This window comes from Vipera ursinii (genome assembly GCF_947247035.1).
Source record: "Vipera ursinii genome assembly, chromosome: 6".
In the NCBI taxonomy this organism is placed as follows: domain Eukaryota; kingdom Metazoa; phylum Chordata; class Lepidosauria; order Squamata; family Viperidae; genus Vipera; species Vipera ursinii.
Genome location: NC_139515.1, coordinates 44176759 through 44196219, shown reverse-complemented (window position 1 = coordinate 44196219; position 19461 = coordinate 44176759). Strand labels below are relative to the sequence as shown.

The window sequence follows — 19461 nt, the reverse complement described above, 5'->3', positions numbered from 1 at the left end:
TCAACACCGGAAAGTCTAGCAACCGTGTACCAAGAAAGCGCAACCTTTAGCGACGACGAGGAGTCAGTAGACTTCACCGACGGAGAGACCCTACAACGCAGGATGGAGAGACGACAACATTGAAGGAACGACACCTCAGACCGCCAAAAAACCAGAAACCCCCTGCCACCACGACACGATCAACGGGCCACCTGCGCCAGCTGCGGGGGCAACCATGCCAGGGCCAGCTGCCGGTTCCAGAACGCAAAATGCCACAATTGCGGTAAAACCAGCCACATCAAGCCAGTGTGCCGAAGCCGGCCCCGCGACAACGTGCACGATCTGGAGGCCAACCCCCCAGGTAGGCCAACCACCCACGACAACAGGGGAGGAACACCGGGGGGCCTAGTGGAAACCATAGACAAGGTGCACAGCTTAAGCCCGAAAGTAAAAATCAGGGTAAAAATACAAGGAGTCACCTGCAACATGGAGGTGGACTCCGGGTCAGCAGTCTCCTTAATATCGTTTAAAACGTATCAGGAGATCTGCCAACGGAGTAACAGGGAAATCCCTCTTAAAAAAAACCAGGTCCACCTAGCAGACTTCCAAAAAAACCCCATTCCACTAGAAGGGAAGGCTAAGGTCGCAGTTGAATACAAAAAGTTTAAGGGACCCCTAAAAGTCTTAGTGACTCCAGGGATCCGCACCAATCTAATTGGGCTGAACTGGTTCAGCCCCCTGGGCATTGCCATTACTGGGGTAAACAAAGTGCAAGCCTCAAGCCTCGAAGCCGTCTGCAACAAGTATGCAGACGTCTTTGATGGCACACTAGGGAAATACACCGGCCCTCCCATTTCCCTAAAATTAAATCCAACCATCCAACCCATTAAGATAAGGGCTAGGAGGGTTCCATTCGCCCTCAAAGAAAAAATTGAGAACAAACTGGAACACCTCGTAAAACTAGGGGTACTGGAACCTACGGAAGGGGGAAGCTGGGAAACCCCAATAGTCACCCCAGTTAAGCCTAACGGGGAAATTAGACTATGTGCAGACTATAAAGCGACCTTTAACCTAGCTCTAAGCCCCCACGCTTACCCGGTTCCAGCGGTGAGAGACGTCCTCGCTTCTATACGCTCAGGAGCCATTTTCGCAAAACTTGATCTCACGCAGGCATACTTGCAACTGCCTGTCACAAATGACACCGCGGAAGCTCAAACAATTGTCACGCACCGCGGAGCTTTTAAAGTGAAAAGACTTCAATTTGGCATTTCGGCAGCCCCGGGTATCTTCCAAGGTATCATGGAGAAAACCTTAAAAGGAATACCCGGGGTCTGCCCCTATTTCGACGATGTCCTCATCGCCGGAGAAAACGAAGCAAACTTAGCTGACAAACTGTCAGCTGTGCTAAGCTGGCTCAGAGAAGCCGGTCTCAAATTAAAACGAGAAAAGTGCTCCATCGGAGTCACTGCCACAGAATTCCTAGGCTATAAAATAGACGCCCAGGGCATCCACCCCACTACAGAAAAACTAAAAGCTATTCAAACAGCCCCCAGTCCAAAAAATAAACAAGAACTCCAAGCCTTTTTGGGATTGTTAAACTTCTATCATGCCTTCCTCCCCCACAAAGCCACTATAGCAGAACCCCTCCACAGGCTCCTAGACAAGGGCACTGCCTGGTCGTAGACCAGAACGCATGAAAATAGCTTTCAGTCATTGAAAAATATTATTTGTAACAGCTCAACGGTCACACTCTTTAGAGAAGACACACCAGTATGCATCGCTTGCGATGCATCACCCTACGGAATTGGGGCGGTGCTAAGCCACCTTTACAAGGATGGCACCCAAAGACCCATAGCCTTCTATTCCTGCACACTTTCAAAAGCTGAAAGAAACTACGCGCAGATCGACAGAGAAGCACTGGCAATAGTCGCAGGGGTAAAAAAGTTCCACGACTATCTCTATGGGAGACCCATTCACGGATCACAAGCCCCTGCTAGGAATATTCACCTGGGACAAAACAACCCCCCAGATTCTATCGCCAAGAATATTGCGCTGGTCCACCTTCTTGTCAGCATATTCATACAAATTAATACACAAACCAGGGAAAGAATTGGGACACGCAGACTGTCTCAGCAGGCTTCCCATTCAAACCAACGACACAGACCCAGCTCCTGCAGGGCTCATACTGGCAATATCCCAACTTCCAGAATGCCCCCTTTCCGCCAAAATCATAGCAAAAAATTCAGCCAAGGACAAAGTCCTGAGCAGGATTCTCAGGTGGACAACCACGGGATGGCCAGCCAAAAATCCACACCCACAATTCCAGCCATTCTATAACAGACAAAACGAAATGTCATCACACTTGGGATGCCTTCTGTGGGGGAAACAGAGTAGTGATACCAGACAAAAACATAGCACAAACTCTAGACACCCTACACGAAGGACATCCAGGCATAGTTAAAATGAAAGCTCTAGCCAGAAGTTATGTATGGTGGCCAGGCATAGATAAGGATATAGAAAGACATGTGGGAGGATGCTACCCCTGCCAAGCAACAAGCGAACCACCCCAGGCCCCGGTACATAGATGGGAAACAACAAAAAACCCATGGTCACGCATACACCTAGATTTTGCAGGACCAATCCAAGGGCAGAGTTTCCTAATAATAGTTGACAGCTACTCAAAATGGCTAGAAGTAATCCCCCTGAGGAAAACCACTTCAGAAGCCACTATACAAGCCCTTAGGAAGGTCTTCGCCACCCATGGCCTCCCAGACACCATAGTTTCAGACAATGGACCACAATTCACTTCTCGTGAATTTCAGATGTTCACTACGAAGAACTGTATTAGGCTGGTCACTTCAGCACCGTTCCACCCATCGACGAACGGGATGGCTGAAATTATGGTGCGCTCAACTAAAGAAGCATTAAAAAAGTTTGTAAAAGGGAACTGGCAGCGGCGACTCAGCCAGTTCCTGATGGCACAACACACAACACCCTGCATGGCGACCGGCAAGACACCAGCGGAGCTAAGGTGGGGAAGGAGGCTGATAACGCGGCTCGACAGACTGCATCCCGACACTTATACAGCAGAACCTGATCACCCCCCCCACCCCGCACATTTAAACCTGGGCAAATGGCCTGGGCACGATCATACACATCCAAAAACAAATGGGTCCAAGGGACAGTGTTACAACAAACTGGACCCATTTCCTATTTAATACATACGGCGACAGAAGGCAACTTACGACAGCACATAGACCAGCTCAGGCCAAGGCAACCACAACACCACCCAGACCTTCCCCCACCAGACAGCCAACCCCCACCCCCCCTGGACATAATACCTGCACCAGAACGGGAGGAAGGGGAGCAAGGAAACATACCGCCGGCGGAACACGAAAACGCACCACCCCCAAGACGTTCTAACCGAAACAGGAGAGCACCAGCATACTTGCAGGACTATGAATGGGCCGGCTCCAACAACCAACAAGGGGGTGGAAACAATCCGGGGGAGGGGTAAGGGGTGTAATGTATATAAACACACATGTATAAATGTTATTAACAAGTTATAATCGTTTAATACGGTGAGGTAACATCACTGACAGGAGAACACGCGGGAACTTTGACAGCTGTCAAAGTTCCCCGCCAGAGCGCAGGAGCAGCCATTTGACAGCTCGCGGCTGTCAAAACACAGAAGCCGACTCACCACACGGAGAAGAACTGTCAAGACGCGACGGCGGTGATTGGACCAACTAGACGCGGCGCCAAAAGACACGAACCTGATTGGTCTACACTGACAGCCGCCGGCTATAAAAGCCGGACAAGTTGTACTGTTCTTTGCCCTGCTCTTAAATAAATCCCAGTTGGTTAACCAGTCGTCCAGAGTGGTCCTTCAGCCACTTCACAAACATTTTCCAAATTTGCCATTTTGGGGGAAAAAGTTAAAGCTTTCATGAAATTAGCCATATCATTCCTAGAGTATACTAACCTCAAACAGGCTAGCAGTGAGTTCTTCCAGTTCCTGGCCAAGTTGATCACGTACTTTGGAAAGCCTCTCACATTCTTCATCTTTTAGTTTCAGCTCCTATGGAAAAAATGTTATTTTGACATAACTGACAAGACTTAACTTGCAAACTCAAAACAATATGGAAGTTAGATTCATATTATTTGCAACTTGGCAGGCAAGTACATTTTATTCAGGGACCTGTTTTTTTATAACTAATCAAAATGCATAGAATCCATTTTTATACAAAATAAAACAAAGACAACAAGAGATGAAAGTTCTATCTTCTTCACTCCTTTATCTACACTACTCTCTTGGGCTCATATGGGTGAGTTTAAAAAGTAGGCTTTTTACTTAAGAAACATAGTTCAATATCATATTGAGATTATTAACTGTATCTTTCTAGAGTTATATTAACATATATGTTAAAATCTGAAACCAAAATAAAGCAATAAAAGAACAAGACCAAATCACAAGTTAAATTGCTTGTATCATTCAAATTAGAAATTAATTTCCCTCACTTTTAAAACATTCTTGTATGGGTCAAATAAATCTGAAAAGTTATTTTCTGATGAATTAATTTCATTTTTAGATCATAAGCAGTGTATTTCAATTTTTTACCACCTGGACCACTGATTTCCCAAAATTGAATATTCCAATTCTTCCTTCCACAAATCAAGGTATAACTAATATTTTAATTTCATCTTTTAATACCTTATAAAATTAAATGGTAGGTTTTCATGCAAGGAAAATGTTTCTTAAAGAAGTCAATATTGCAGATACTCAGAGACTGCTATACTATCTTAACTATATTATTCAGTTGGGGAATGTTTCAGCTATATATACTAATATAGTTGTATATTCAGCAAGTGTATATTGAAGGAAACTAAAATTCAAAAAGTAATATCTCAAAATTGTTAAAATCACCATTAAAAATCAACTAATTTAAAGCATTAATCCTTTTTTAGTCCAAGCATTCCAATAAAATATTTTCCTGCTATTTTCAGAACTATGTCAAGTTCTTTTGTCATTCGTCTAGCACAGTATCACTGAAATTTAGAGAGGCCTTTTCCCAAATTATACTGAGATTCTAAGGACTGAATGAACCCTAATGACCTGCTTATCTATTGAATACCTGAATAACAACCCTTTCCCATAGCCAGAAATTTCAAGAAATATCGAAAGACAAATAGCTGCAGTAACTGAACAAAAAATGGAAAAATGAAAACATAAGGACCTCAGGGATATAGAGATGTAACATGACCTCAGTAAGATCCCTGGTCCATGTTATATGGTAGATAACATAGTGTCCACAAGTTGAAGTGCAATTGTCACATTATTTAATTTTTTTGCCTGTAATTAAAAACATTTTTCTGAACTGGTGGGACAACTAAATCTGTGGAACCTGCACATATGTACACACAAATTACATTTCACAAAACCCGTAAATCTGCCATATCTGTAGCCAAATCTGAATACAAAACTTGGTTAACTAAAAACAAATTTCTATTTAAGAACCAAAGTGTGAATCCTTTAGACCAGGGGTGTCAAACTGCTGACCCGTTAGCCAGACGTGTCACACGGAAGCCGCACCCACCCCATTGCCAGCAATGGCAAAACAGTCCCGATACATTGCATGACATCACATGATGTCGCAAGTTTGGCATGTCTGCTTTAGACCAGGCCTTTTCAACCAGTGGTACGGGTACCACCTGTGGTACATTGGCACCTGACAGGTGGTTCGCGACCATCCTAGAAAAGTGGTAGCAGGGGAGGGGAATGAGCTGAACCGATGGCAGCACCGCACAAGCCTGAGCGAGAGACGGCTGGAGCTGCAAGGCTGTCAGGGCTCAGCGGAAGCGCCAGGATCAGTGCCAGGCTCCAGCTGGAGCTCGGCGCTGATCCTGGTGCTTCTGAGCCCAGAAGAAGCGCCGATCAGCTGGAATGTTGCAGCATCTCCAGGGTCTTGTAATTTACATTCAGATGCTTGGCAACTGATTCATAGTTATGACAGTCACAGTGTCCCAGGGTCATGTGAAGTGACCCAAACCTGCTGCAGCCACCCAGCAGATGAGGGGAATAAAAACCAACCCCACCCCACCCCACCTCCGCTGCCAATCCTCAACAGAAATGCTCACAACAATGGAAACATCGGACAGGAGGAAGAGCGCCGCCGGGCAGGCAGGCAGGTGTCTTGCTCGGCTGTGGCTTGGGGGGCACTTTTTTCAGGGCCATTGTAACTTCGAACAGTCATTAAGCGAACTGTTGTAAGTCAAGGACTACCTATACTTCATCACTTTTTTCCTTTTTTTTTTTTGGTCATCAAGTTTTTGACACCTTGCTAGGCGACTGGTGGTACTCCGATGTTGCCATATCCTGAAAGTGGTACAAGGTTGAAAAGCCCTGCTTTAGACTTTAACAAGTGTTAAAGATAATGTACAGCACTAGGGGGCAGTAAATATTAAGAAAGGTAAATCAAGGCAATGGCTGCAAGATCCCAGAACAGAAAGGATCTCTGTAGGCGAAAATCAAGCCACTGCAATCAGTACTGCAATATGCAACAGTATTCTCAGCATTTCTGAATCAGTCTCTAAAGAGATATAGAAATATTATATTTTAGCAGAATTATAAAGTAGCAATCATTCTGAAGACAAATAAAGCTAAGAAAGCAAGACAAGGCCATTTTCTGGGGAAAAACAGCTGGACTAATTTTCTTCAAGCTAATTCTGATAATAGTAATAAAGCTCACAGCAAAAAAGGAGAAAGAAAAAATAATGAAAGGACTATTTCTTGTTCTTCATATGTATCTATAGGTTACCCAACCCTCTTCATGTATCATTTAAGAGAGAAAAAATAGGCCAAGTGATGCTATACTGGAGAAGTACCCATTAGGCACTTCATCAAATTCAAATCAGTTAAATACAGTGCATAGTGTACAGCAGGGCTTTTCAACCTTTTCACAGATTGTATCACTTTTAGGATACGGCAATATTCGAGTACTACCAGTCGCCTAACAAGATGTCAAAAACTTGATGACCAAAAAAAAGGGAAAAAAGGGAAAAAAAGTGAAGTACAGGTAGACTTTTGCAACCTTCTGACAAGCAAAGTCAATGGGAAACCAGATTCACTTAACAATTATGTTACTAATTAACAATGGCAGTGATTCACTTAACAAATGTGGCAAGAAAAGTCATAAAATGGGACAAAACTCATTTAACAAATTTTTCATTAGCAACATAAATTTTGGGCTCAATGGTGATCGTAGATTGAGGACTATCTGTTCACCCACTTACCATACTTTTAAGGGAAACTTGCGCTTGTTTCTCTGACATTAATCTTTGCACTATTCTATCCCCTCTCCCTCTGCTTGTCTAAAAGAAGCCACTCCTCTTCTTCGTCTCTTTCTCTGTCCCCTTCTCTTTCCCCGTCGGGTTTTTTTCTCCCTTTCCCTGCAAAAGCTCCTTTTATATCCTCTCCTCTCTTCCTTTTCTCTTTGGTGTAGCTGCAGATAACACCTTTCCCTGAGGCTGTGCACAGCTTCCAGAAGCGCCAATCATCTGGAGCCCGCAGTGATCCTGGGAGCTCAGCAGATCCCCAGCAACACCACAGCTCCAGCTGACTCTTCCAGAGGCCTGTGCGGCATTGCCGCTGCTACACTTTTTAATAAACATTTTTTTAACAGTGCTTTTCAACCCATCGTACAGGTACCACCTGCCAGGTACCGAAGTATCACCAGTGGTACGCATACCACAGTTTGTAAAACACTGGGGTGTAGACTGCAGAACAGGAACAAGCAGCATCAAGATCATACATCTAAAATAATAACCTTTTCTAGAAAAAGGCAGGATATATAGTTTGAGCTGAACAAGTAATTATCATCTAGAAAGCTTGGAAAGAAACATATAATACAATTTCTTGGTAGTCTTATGCAAAACATATTCAAATTTTAAAAAATACTGTTAGTTATTCTATAGCAGAAGTATCATCTTTATTGTGGATATCTATCAACAGACAGAATACAACAAAAAATCTTCAGTTTCCCAGATGTATCCTATTACACCCAAATTTTAAGATGTACATAAAACCCCTGCTCAGCTTCACGTTAAATAACAATTTTCTATAGTTGACCCCATGTTGTAAATTTCAATGAAATGCTACTTGCTTTTTGTTTGTTGTATGGAATTCAACAAATGTAACCCCCCTTAACTTCACATTTGAGAAACTACCCCATGACCTATTAATAAGCAAGCTAGTTAAAATATAGGTTGGGTGGCAGGGTAATTTAGTGGAAACAGAGCTAGCTCAAAAACTGCTCAGTCTCTTAGACAGGAGGATCTCATCAATGGTTCATCAAACAGTACAAAGGTACTTAATAGGTGGTCACAATGATTGATCCTTGGGCTTCAACATTTCAATATTTATATTATTTGGATGATAAGCAGAGGGAAAGCATCCTAGATTTGCAAATATGTACTGAGTAGGATTAATACTAATTAATGCTCTAGAACAGGGGTGTCAAACTGCCGGCCTTTTAATAGATTATAGAAAGCAATCAAGTTTTTCCCAGTTTTTCACCTGGGAAACAGAAATCAAATATACAAATGTAAGAAGAGAGAAAGAATATCTGACTTGGTAATTGTACCTGCAAACTAAAAGACTGAATATGAGCCAGCAATGTGATGTGGCTATTAAGAAGGCAAATACAATTTTAAGGTGCACCAACACAAGTATAATTGTAAAGGACAGTTAGTAGTTATTCCACTCAGTACTGCTTTAGGCACTGGGTCCAGTTCTTGGCACTGCACTTTGATGATGATGATGATGATGATGATGATGATGATGATGATGATGATGATTATTATTATTAAATATCTATACCGCCCTTCTCCCGAAGGACTCAGGGCGGTGTACAGGGCAAATACAGTAAAAATACAATACAATCAGCAATTGGCAAAACTAAACTTCTGAAAATAGATAGAAGGAACTGGGTATTTTATCTCTGAGAAATAATGAGTGAGGTGGGATACAATGTTGCTCTTAAAATATAAAAAATGATTTAGTACAGAAGGTAGTCAAGATCTCTTTTTTTAATTCTATAAGGCACAACACAGAATATTGGATTTGAATTACAGAAGGCAGATTCCATCTGAATGTTAAAATGCTTACACAATACAGGCCTAAATAACACACAAAAAATGCAATACTTACAGCAGTTTTATCAGATTGACCATTTTTGATCATTATTTTTGGTATTTTAGTATTGAAAAATGTTTAATAGCAATGTAATTTTTAATAGTAATTTTTTTAAAAGTTTACAATTACAAAGATAAAGCTAATACAAACTAAAAAAAATATAACAGTAAAGTGAAAGAAAAAAAAGTACAAAAAAGGGGGAAAAATCACATTCAAGAAAAAAGATATATAAAAAAATAACTTCTCCTTTCATCATGACAAGTACAATTTCAGTAGCTTATCATTTTCTTTAATGCTGCAACATAAGCATTCTTCATGCCATGTCTCATCTTTTATTTATAAACAGATTTTCGTCATATAATTCTAGCCAACAAAGGTCCATTAAGAGTCACCAGAAATAACAATAAATAAACTAGCTGCATATTCCTGTCCTTTAACACAGTACCTTATCACTTTCCCTAAAAATACAACAAAGGATCTCTTCTTCCTCTATCTGATGTCTTATTTATAAACAAAGTTTTAGAGCCTCGTCATTCAGTTCTGATCAGCAAAAATCCATTAAGCATTACCAGAAATGTACATTTTAACCTTGGTCAGATAACCCCATTTTATGTTTATTTTAATTTTTACAGTCTTAATCTTTATTTCCTTTGAATAGATTCCATGATTTCTTTCAATTTTCTCTGTGTCTCCTCAGATTTAACACATTTTTTTTCTAAATCCAAACTAAAAATGGTATAACAAGTCATTTTCTGGTTTGTTATTTCTGTATATCTTTTAAGTATTAAGACACCAGCTGAGTTTTTTATCTATATTCCTTGTAAAATCTTTATCTGTATCACTGTTATAATCTGCCATTTTTAAATCCACATTCAAATCAGTCTCAGTCTTGTTAATAAGTCTTAAAAATAACTTCTGAGTATATTAGTCCCAAATATCCTTAAATTCAAATTATTCAGATGAATTTGGAACTTTAATGATAAACTTTTAATTCTTTCTGGGTCCCTCTAGTGTTTAACCTTCAATGTCCCATCTTATGTATTATTCTGATCAACAATATTTTCCTATAGAAAAATTTCTTATACTTAATTTCCGAAGGTTCATTTTTCCCCCTAAACTACATTTTTCCTAAACTACATTCCTAAACTAAATGAGAGATTCTTATAATTAATTTCAAAATCTTATTTCAAATTCTTCCCCCTTAGTCCATCTTTGACATTCAAAAATTAGTTTGTAATCACTTTTTTGCTTAGTCCAAAAGAGTTTTTAAAGTCATTTGCATAAAACATATTTCACTAAGGACTGAGGAAGACTTACCTGGTATACTGCAACTTGCCAATTTGCAGGTTCTTAATATTCAAAGGCCGTTAATAATTAAAAGTGATAAAAAAGGAAGTATGCAAACCCAGTGTCCATCTGAACACTCAAAGCCATGGCTTAGGCAAAGATAGAGACTTTCTCCACTCTCAAGAGTTTTCTCAGTCCACCACACTTGACAACTCTGCTCACCTCAGAGCCATCTTCACATCATAGTTTCCCCAGACATCCACAATATAACATTATTTTTCAATAAACAGTGAAGTAGCTTGGAAGCTATCTAAAGGGCAGTGTAATATTTTGTTGGTATACAATGAAAAGGGAGAGGGGGCAGAAAAGGTAGAAAAAAAGGAAAAAAAAGAATTGCCAGGATTTGGAATGTTTTATCTCAGCACCAATATTCTGCCCTTACACAGAAATAGCATTATATGCATTATTCTTACCCTTTGAGCTTTAGCAAGTTCCTCTTTAAGTCTTTCATAGCCTTTCTCTCTAACTTCCAATACTGATGGGCTTCGCAGACGAGAGAGACTATCTGTGCTCAGCCCAAAAACGTCATCTCTTCCTTCAGAAAAGTCTGTTACTGTTGCACCCTGCAAAAATTCTCTCTCTGCGCTACAGTTGTCCTTCCCACCATAGCTTCCTGAGGTAGAACATGATACAGTTTCTGTGACATTGATGCTGTAAGAAAAGAGTGTATTTTAAAAAAGTAATATTACACATGGACTGCATTTTTAAAAAAAGACTTGAAGGCTTTCACAGGTAACACAAAATGATTAATTAATTATCAATAAAAGTTTTTTATGACTTCCGGTTATGCGCGGTAGCAGAACAGCTGAGGGATTGCGGGGCTCTGCTCCCTACGGCTGATTTTTGCCTGCCAGGAACCCTAAATGGGCCTGAAGTTGCCCAGTAGAGGCAACATAGAAGGGGAGAAGTCCCGCCGATTGCGGAGAGATGGCAGTCAATCCGATCAGTTTGGGAAAAGCCCTCCAGAAATGGGCAGGAGAAGAGGCTAGCTTGACTTCCGAGTCTAGCCCAAGCTACAAGCAACCGAAGTCCAAAAGTACTACTTCAAGCTGACTGTAAACGTGTTTGGAACTGGGTAAGAACAGTGATTGTCTCTCTCCTATTTGGAAATTGATTTCCTGGAAAAAGAAAAAGAAAAACCCCAAGAAGCAAAAAGCCTCTGAAAGTGAGAAGGAGGTCTTTTGCCCTACCCTACTACAGACGGAAGTGGCAAATTAAACCTTTTAGGGGGAATAAAAATATATTGAAATGAAAAGACTATAAGATTTAATTTGGCTAAGTTTGAAATTGGTGGAATCTGTTAAGATTTACTTTTTATATCATGAAAATAGAAGTAAATGTCTATTACTGAAAAAACTGGTGCTGACATTTAGTGGTGGATGAAAATATACAACAACAGCTGCTTTAATACAGAGACTGGCAAGGCCCCAGAAAAGATAAATTTGGTGACCTGCAATGTCTTAATAACAAAAAGAAAAAAGAAAACATCTTGGGCTTTCTACAAAGTGAGAATTATAAACTCTAAAAAGAGAGAGAGAGAGAATTGACCTTTCTGGATTACAAATACTAACTCAACTGTGACTCTAAAGCTGTCTGCAGAGAAAGAAAAACTTTGATTTTTGGCTATCATGGAAAGCCAGAGATCTGCAAAAAGACTATACCAAGAAAAAATAAATACTTTCCAAAAGGAGATCTATACTATGTTGCAATTAATTCAAACAACAATAATCTCAAACCCCAAGGAAATTAAACATAACCTTGAAAACATAAATGAATACATCTCCAATTTAATTTTACAAAATAAAAATTCTCAGAAAATAAAAATAGAAAGTGAGCAGAAAAAACAGACAACTGAGTACAAGACAGAAGAGAGAGATTTCAAGATTTAACAATACAAGGAAATATGACTTAACCCAGATGGAAAAAAAATTACAAGAAACTCTGGATATGGAAAAGACAATCTATACTTTAAGATTACAAAATAAGTTTGGGGACAAGAAAAAATTGGTAAAATGGGTTTTGCCAGGAGAATTACAAGATCTTGAGAAACAAAAATAAATAAAATCAAGAAAGACAAAAAGGAAAATATTTTCAATGAACATGAAAGGGCAAAAGCTTCCTATAAAAACATCTTACCTGTTTAGCCTTTTGTACCTGTAACAACATTTATAAGATTATGGGAAAACTCTCTGACTCACCGAAACATATTGAACAGAAAAGATGTTGGGCAAAAAAAAAAAAGGCTAAAGTGAGAATTAAGAAATTGGATGATGGAAATTACCAGAGGGAGTATTTAAAAATTAAACATTGTTTGAATATGGTTAAAGAAATAGAAAGATTTTAAATATAAATGAAGATTAGTTTAAGAGGGATGAGCCCCTAAAGTAATATAGTATGCCTTCTTTATTTTTTCTTTTGTGTTTGGTTTTTTGACATGAGAAATATAAAAATGTTGGGATGGTTTATATAAAAGAAATGTTTTTTCTTTTATTCTTTTTTCTTTTGCTCTTTTTTAAAAAAATATGAAAAATATACAATGTAATGGCTTGTATGAGAAAAAAGACTTAAATATTTAAGTGTAAGTAATTTTAAGAAAATCTTAACCAGTAAGAAAAGTTTTGAATATTGTGGGGAAAACAAATTTAAATAAGAATGTAAACAGGACTTATGATGAGGCAATCAAGATGACCAATGAAAAGAAGCTTTATGCTGATGTGATTATTACTTGCAGAAACATGAGAAAAATGGCTATACTTGTCATTTATTTAAATAAGAATTGTATTAATATATGGTTGGCAAAAGAGAATATTATTGGAAGAAGAGGAAATCATATAATCATATGGACTATAGAATTATAGAAATTGATATTTTTTAAACATTAACTCAGACAACACGTTTACCAAATATTAAGGTATATGTTAAAAATCAATAGAACATATTTTTAAAAAGAAGTTTTTTTACAACCAACCTGATACCTGGTGTTTCTGCACAATTTAGGTGCCTAGCAGATGAGTAGACAGGTTGTGTAGGAAGATCAGTCACATTCAGAACACTTGGCTGAATAGGTAAGGAGCACACAGCTGAGGGATGAAGCCGGTAAATTATGGTAGGTGAGGTAGGTTCTTCAGAAATTTTAGATTCATGCACTTCTAAAAGATCTGGAGTAGTGGGGGAAGCTAGATTCACTTCATGAAAACCTTCCAAAGTGTCATTTGCCATGGTAAAAAAATCATCATATGAAGATCTAAAAATAAAAAATAATTGTTGGACTGTTACTCATCCCCAAATTACATACAAATAGATGGCAAACTTATCAACTTATTCAGAAATACATATCAAAAATTTTATGTTGGCAACTTTAAGGCAGCAATGTACATACACACATACATAAAGGTAAAGGTAAAGGTTCCCCCACACATGCGTGCTAGTCGTTTCTGACTCTAGGGGCCAGTGCTAATCTCCGTTTCAAAGCCGAAGAGCCAGCGCTTGTCCGAGGACGTCTCCGTGGTCATGTGGCCGGCATGACTAGACGCCAAAGGCGCACGGAACGCTGTTACCTTCCCACCGTAGTGGTCCCTATTTTTCTACTTGCATTTTTTACGTGCTTTCAAACTGCTAGGTTGGCAGAAGCTGGGACGAGTAACAGGCGCTCACTCTGCTACGCGGCACTCAGGATTTGACCCGCCAAACTGCCGATCAACAAGCTCAGCGTCCTAACCCACTGAGCCACTGCGTCCCTACACACATACATGGTTGGATCCTAAAATTATGTCTTCATATACAAAATAAAGGAGGTCATTTATGACATTTTTCCTTTTGTTTGCCAAGTTGTATTCTAAATTATTTCCAAAAATCTCAATATTTGACAGAGAGGAAGGCAATAAAAAGAGAGACATGAGGACTTACTTGCTCATAAAAATAAATTTGAATTCAAACCACACATACTTTGTCCTCAATTAAAGTTGGGATCAAAAGCCCTTCTTTCACAATTCATACCTCTTAAATAAGATCAATAACAGTTATCCTTTATTTTACACACTTCCTTAAATTCTGCTGCACTGTTTCCTATATTCATACTGGCATTTCAATGTATTCATAAAGGCATCAAAAAGTTCAGATCAATTTACTGATACTTAAGTGAGACACATACAATTTTTACATAACATCTATAAAAAAGTTAAATAAAAGAGATAATAAACATCTTAAGAAGGAAAAAATGAAGTTTAACTTGCTTCCTGATTTCTGTGGGAGGATGCAAGAGTATATACATTTTTAGAGATTTCAGTTATCTATTTCACACACTGTTCCTTTAATAGTGAGATAGACAGTATATACATTTAATAAATACTATAGGTATGAAACAGTTGATTGGTTTATATTACCTTTAATAATTAAATATTACTTAAACATGTTTCTAACCTTTTGTTTTCTAGGCACTATGTATCAGAATTATCTAAATTAGTTTCCATCTTTTAAGGGTACATTTAGAATGTTAAGAGTGTGTCATGAGCACTGTTGCAAAATGCTTTCCATGAAGACCCACCCAATATCAAAATAACAGCACTTGGGGACTAACAAGTCTCAAAGTACTAATTTATCTGAGCACAGCCTTCCAAATCTACAGGACACTATCACCCCAGGTTACTCTAAGCTTTCCCAGGCAAATGGTATACTTCTGAGCACAATACTGTGCTCAAATCATCCACCATTTTTATTTTCTAAGCTACTAGGACAGTGGTGGCAAACTTATGGCACGTGTGCCAGAGGCGGCACTCAGAGCCCTCTCTGTGAGCATGCTCACCGCCACTGCCAGCAGCCTGCACAGGTCCATTAGGCCACCGCCGTCGCCCAGAGAGGAAGCCCCACCCAGCACAAAGGAGGCAAAGTGGCCAGCAAGCTCAAGTAGAGGTGCTAGAGCACGCCCACCCCCCAACAAGCCAGGGCAGGGAAAGCCAGATCCCAGCTAGGATTGCGTGCCTCCCCATCTATGCTGGTCCTCCTTCCCACCACCCCACCCACCAGAGATCCCTTGGATGTCTCCCAAGTCTGCCCGGCCCTCACAAACGTCCCCCCCATGAGCAACATCGAGGTGGCCATGCCCACCCCAGCCACGTCCACCCAGTCTGCCATGACAACCACAGCCATACCCACCCAGTGGGCCATGCCCACCCAGTGGGCCACACCCCCATGCCCCCCCTGAGGACACCACAATGCTGATGCGGCCCTGGCACTTTGCGATAAATAAGTTGTTTGGGTTGTGGTTTGGGCATTCGGTCTCTAAAAGTTTTGCCATCACTGTACTAGGGCATAGCATGATGCTGACCCTCAGAATTATACTTTTTAAGTGTCCTTCTTTAGAAAAATGTAAAACAGGATAAAAACTCTACAGGTCGCCAAGAAAGGTATTTGTGAGCACAACGGTAACATAACTGTTACTCCATGACCAACAGTACAGTATATGTCAACTGTGGAATAGAAATAAGTATAAGGACAGCCTGATCTCTACTTGTTCCTAAATGTGACATTCTCAGTTTCGCATTTTTCTCCAATTCTTCAGTCCCAATCGAAACTACAGAATAATTACAATCCTTCTAAAAACAGGAGCAAGTGACTGGACAATTTATTTTAATAAAGTTATTTAAAAAGAGTACAGATTTATAACAGAATTAGGCAACACAGTGCTTATGGATATTTCACTTGATACTTATAAGATTCACTGCTCCAGCTGGATTTTTGTTTTTTTTCAAACTCATGTAATTACGGTAAAAAAGAATATTGGGATTATATTTATTTATGAGAATGCCCCTAGGTACGATAGGCAAATGTTTATTGAAAATGCTGCAAAGTCATCTCACCACAGTGCCTTTGGGTAAAAAGATGTTTTCCAAAACACATAAACAATTTTTGGCACAGGTAAACCCCTCAATATGGCACATAATGAGTCTGCCCATAACGTTTTCAAATTTTCAAATATGCTCTTATTCTAAAAAGTTTCTCAACCCTAATTTGAGAACTAGACCAGAGGTTCCCACCCTTTTGGGCACCAGGGACCAGTTCCATGGAGAAAGGTTTTTCCATGGACCAGAGAGTGCATGGTTTTGTGTGTTGCCTGCATCCCACAGATGGGCCTTTGCTTGTTTGTGCAGACCAGTTGCTGGCATGCCACGGCCTGTTACCGGTCCGCAGACCGGGGGTTGGGGAACCCTGAACTAGACAAGCTGAAGCCAGATAAAAGGTACAAAATGGAACCGTACAACAATAACTGTTATATAGGATGTTATCTCCAGAAGCCAGCTGCTAAATTCCAGGATCTGTGAAGAATCACCAATCCTCTTCCTTGTTAAGGTAAGTTCTTGGAAGATTCAAAGATAGGCCTCAAGCAAAAATTCTCCATAAGCATCAAGATGAACAGATCTGTAAAAGGACAGAATTAGAATTATGATAAGATTATGTTTCAAATCAAGCCCAAGATGACCACTGCTGTAACAGACATGAAATATAATTTTTCTATTCATGGAGATGTCTCTTTTATTTTGTTTCACACATATTTCTAATTCCTGTAGAGCAGACATGTCAAACACGTGACGTCACATGATGTTGTGCAACGTATCAAAGGTTTTTCTCCATTGCCGGCAATGGGGTGGGCGCAATTTCCTGGTGATGCGTCCGGCCTGCAGACCGGCAGTTTGACACCCCTGCTGTAGAGAATGTATGGGAATCAATGTATATTAGGTGAACCTGATGAAGAGTACTGGTGTTTTCTTCAGCTGTTATAAAAAAATTTCTACACTGAATATTGCAAAGACATACTCTGCAAAGACATACAAATACAGTTTCAAAAACATGATCTCTGAAAATATTTGCAACACAATGTGATATGGGTAACAGCACAGAGCAAGGACTGGAGTGATGGAAACACAGATTCCAGATTCACTAAACAGTCCCTTCTGTCTTGATGCAGCAGTCCTCTATAGGTGTGGTCTAAAATCCTTACAGGAAAGGCATCAATATCAATAATACCCATAATTTCATAGGAAGGTCTCCAACTCTAAGATCACTGGAATCACTAAAATGACAGTTCAAATATTTCCATCCCACAAGTTGTATATAATTGTGACAGATATTTCCAAATATGATTTCAAAAATCTAACTGAAAGGTAGTTTTTTAATGACTACTTCTTTTTAAAAATATGTCCCATTTTGCATACAGCACTTCAGTAATGTTATCTTAAATTACTATCTACCATAGCAACTATACTCAAAGCTTAATTATCAAAGAAAAGTAATTGTCAGATAATTTTATTTATTAGATATCAGAGCTTGTAATACCAGAACTCCTCCCTATTCCCTCACCTTTAAAATACAGTACAGACTATACAATAAAATTACCCTTTTGTTGCAAAAATGCACCTATCTGGAAACTCTACACCCAGTATCTCAGAAGCTGTTGTACAAGCCTAATGAAAAGTGATACCCAGACAAACATTCAAGGTAGTTCCCATTTGCCCAGCTAATGACAAAAAGAATTTCCATTCATCACTCTGCAATGAAAAGTGAATCTTTCTTATAAACCAACAATGTTTAATTAAACTATATATATATATCTCCCACTCAAGACTTCCTTTTCTTGGAAGATTTTACTCAGTAGAGATCGCTATCAGAAGACAGAGCTTTCAATATGCTTTATTCTGCAACAGAATTTAAGATAGTAGCCTTAATTCCTTTGAACTTTTTTCCCTTAAGCAGTCTCCTTGTTAGTGTTCTCTCCCTTTCCTCTCTCCTTTATAGTCTCTGTTACAAAAACTGTAGATTGCAAATCTGTTTATTTCAACTATTCTGCCATTTATCATGGGCACGTATAATACTGTGGTATTATAAAACAGCACAACATTTAGTTTCCTTTTTTGCACAAACATCAAATCCTGAAAGCACACAAACAAAAAAGCTAGTGAGCTACAAAATCTTTAATGTCTGCATTTCTATCAAAATCATGTGAAACACATAGCAAGTTGCACCATGGGATAATCCTGGATTGAACCTTCTTGGATATTCAAAATTGGATATTTAATGCTCTTTTCTATTCGATCTTGCTCTCAGAAGTCAAGGTGATGTTAAATTCCTTAGAAAGAATATCACCAAAAAGCAAACTTGAAATTCCTGGCATTTTCTTGAAAATCTTGATGCAGCCATGATAACGGTGACCAAAGTTTTGTGCTGTACTTCTTTTATATAGTGTAATCCAACCCCTTCCAGCATTCAGGTTCAAGAGTTAGCTGCCAGTTGACACAAGTCACCCTTCCCAGCAACCTTCAATACCGCACTATCACTAGCCAACTACAGTACTGTAAAGATTTAATGTTTCTAGAGACACGTTGGAGGTTAACATTAATACATGTGTTATGGCTATGGGTTTTTCTCATAAATCAACTGACAGCAAAAATAAATCATGAAGCTGGAAGGAAGAGCAATCTAAAATGATTAAAAGGTGTAAATAGGATGGGAATGATTTCATTCTGGCAAAGACATCTTTATAAGATGCTTACTTTATCTCCAAATTTAGGGTTTGGATGCAGTATTGGAATTCAGTTAATCAAAAATGGGAGTAAAAGTACTGCATCTCTTCCCAGGTACTATGAGACACAGGTAATCCTTGATTTACAGCAGGTCATTTAGTGACCATTCAAAGTTACAATGGCACTGCAAAAAGTAACTTATGACTGATTTTCACACTTACAACCATTGCAGCATCCCCATGGTCACATGATCAAAGTTTGGATGCTTGGCAACTAACTCATATTTATGACTGTTGTAGAATCCCAGGGTCATTTGATCACTTTTTGTGACCTTCTGACAAGTAAAGCCAATGGAAAAGCTAGACTCACTTATCAACTTTATTACTAACTTAACAACTACAGTGATCCACTTAACAACTGTGACAAGAA

General features: G+C 39.2%; 1 protein-coding gene across 8 annotated transcripts in view; it reads right to left on the bottom strand.

The window, feature by feature from the left end:
- RAB3IP (RAB3A interacting protein) overlaps positions 1 to 19461 on the bottom strand; it is a 42296-nt gene that overhangs the window by 11158 nt on the left and 11677 nt on the right. For 6 of the 8 annotated variants that reach the window (XR_014492781.1, XM_083365118.1, XM_083365114.1 and 3 more), the window contains 4 exons: positions 16774 to 16933; positions 13488 to 13763; positions 10933 to 11170; positions 3965 to 4060 (listed from right to left, as the gene is read on the bottom strand). Coding sequence is in view for 5 of the 8 variants with exons in the window: in XM_083365118.1 (XP_083221244.1) it covers positions 3965 to 4060; positions 10933 to 11170; positions 13488 to 13738 (585 nt within the window). In the remaining 3 variants the exon portion in view is untranslated. Of the gene's footprint in view, positions 1 to 3964; positions 4061 to 10932; positions 11171 to 13487; positions 13764 to 16773; positions 16934 to 19461 lie in introns of those variants that run through there. The other 2 variants (XM_083365119.1, XM_083365120.1) reach the window with 2 other exon arrangements.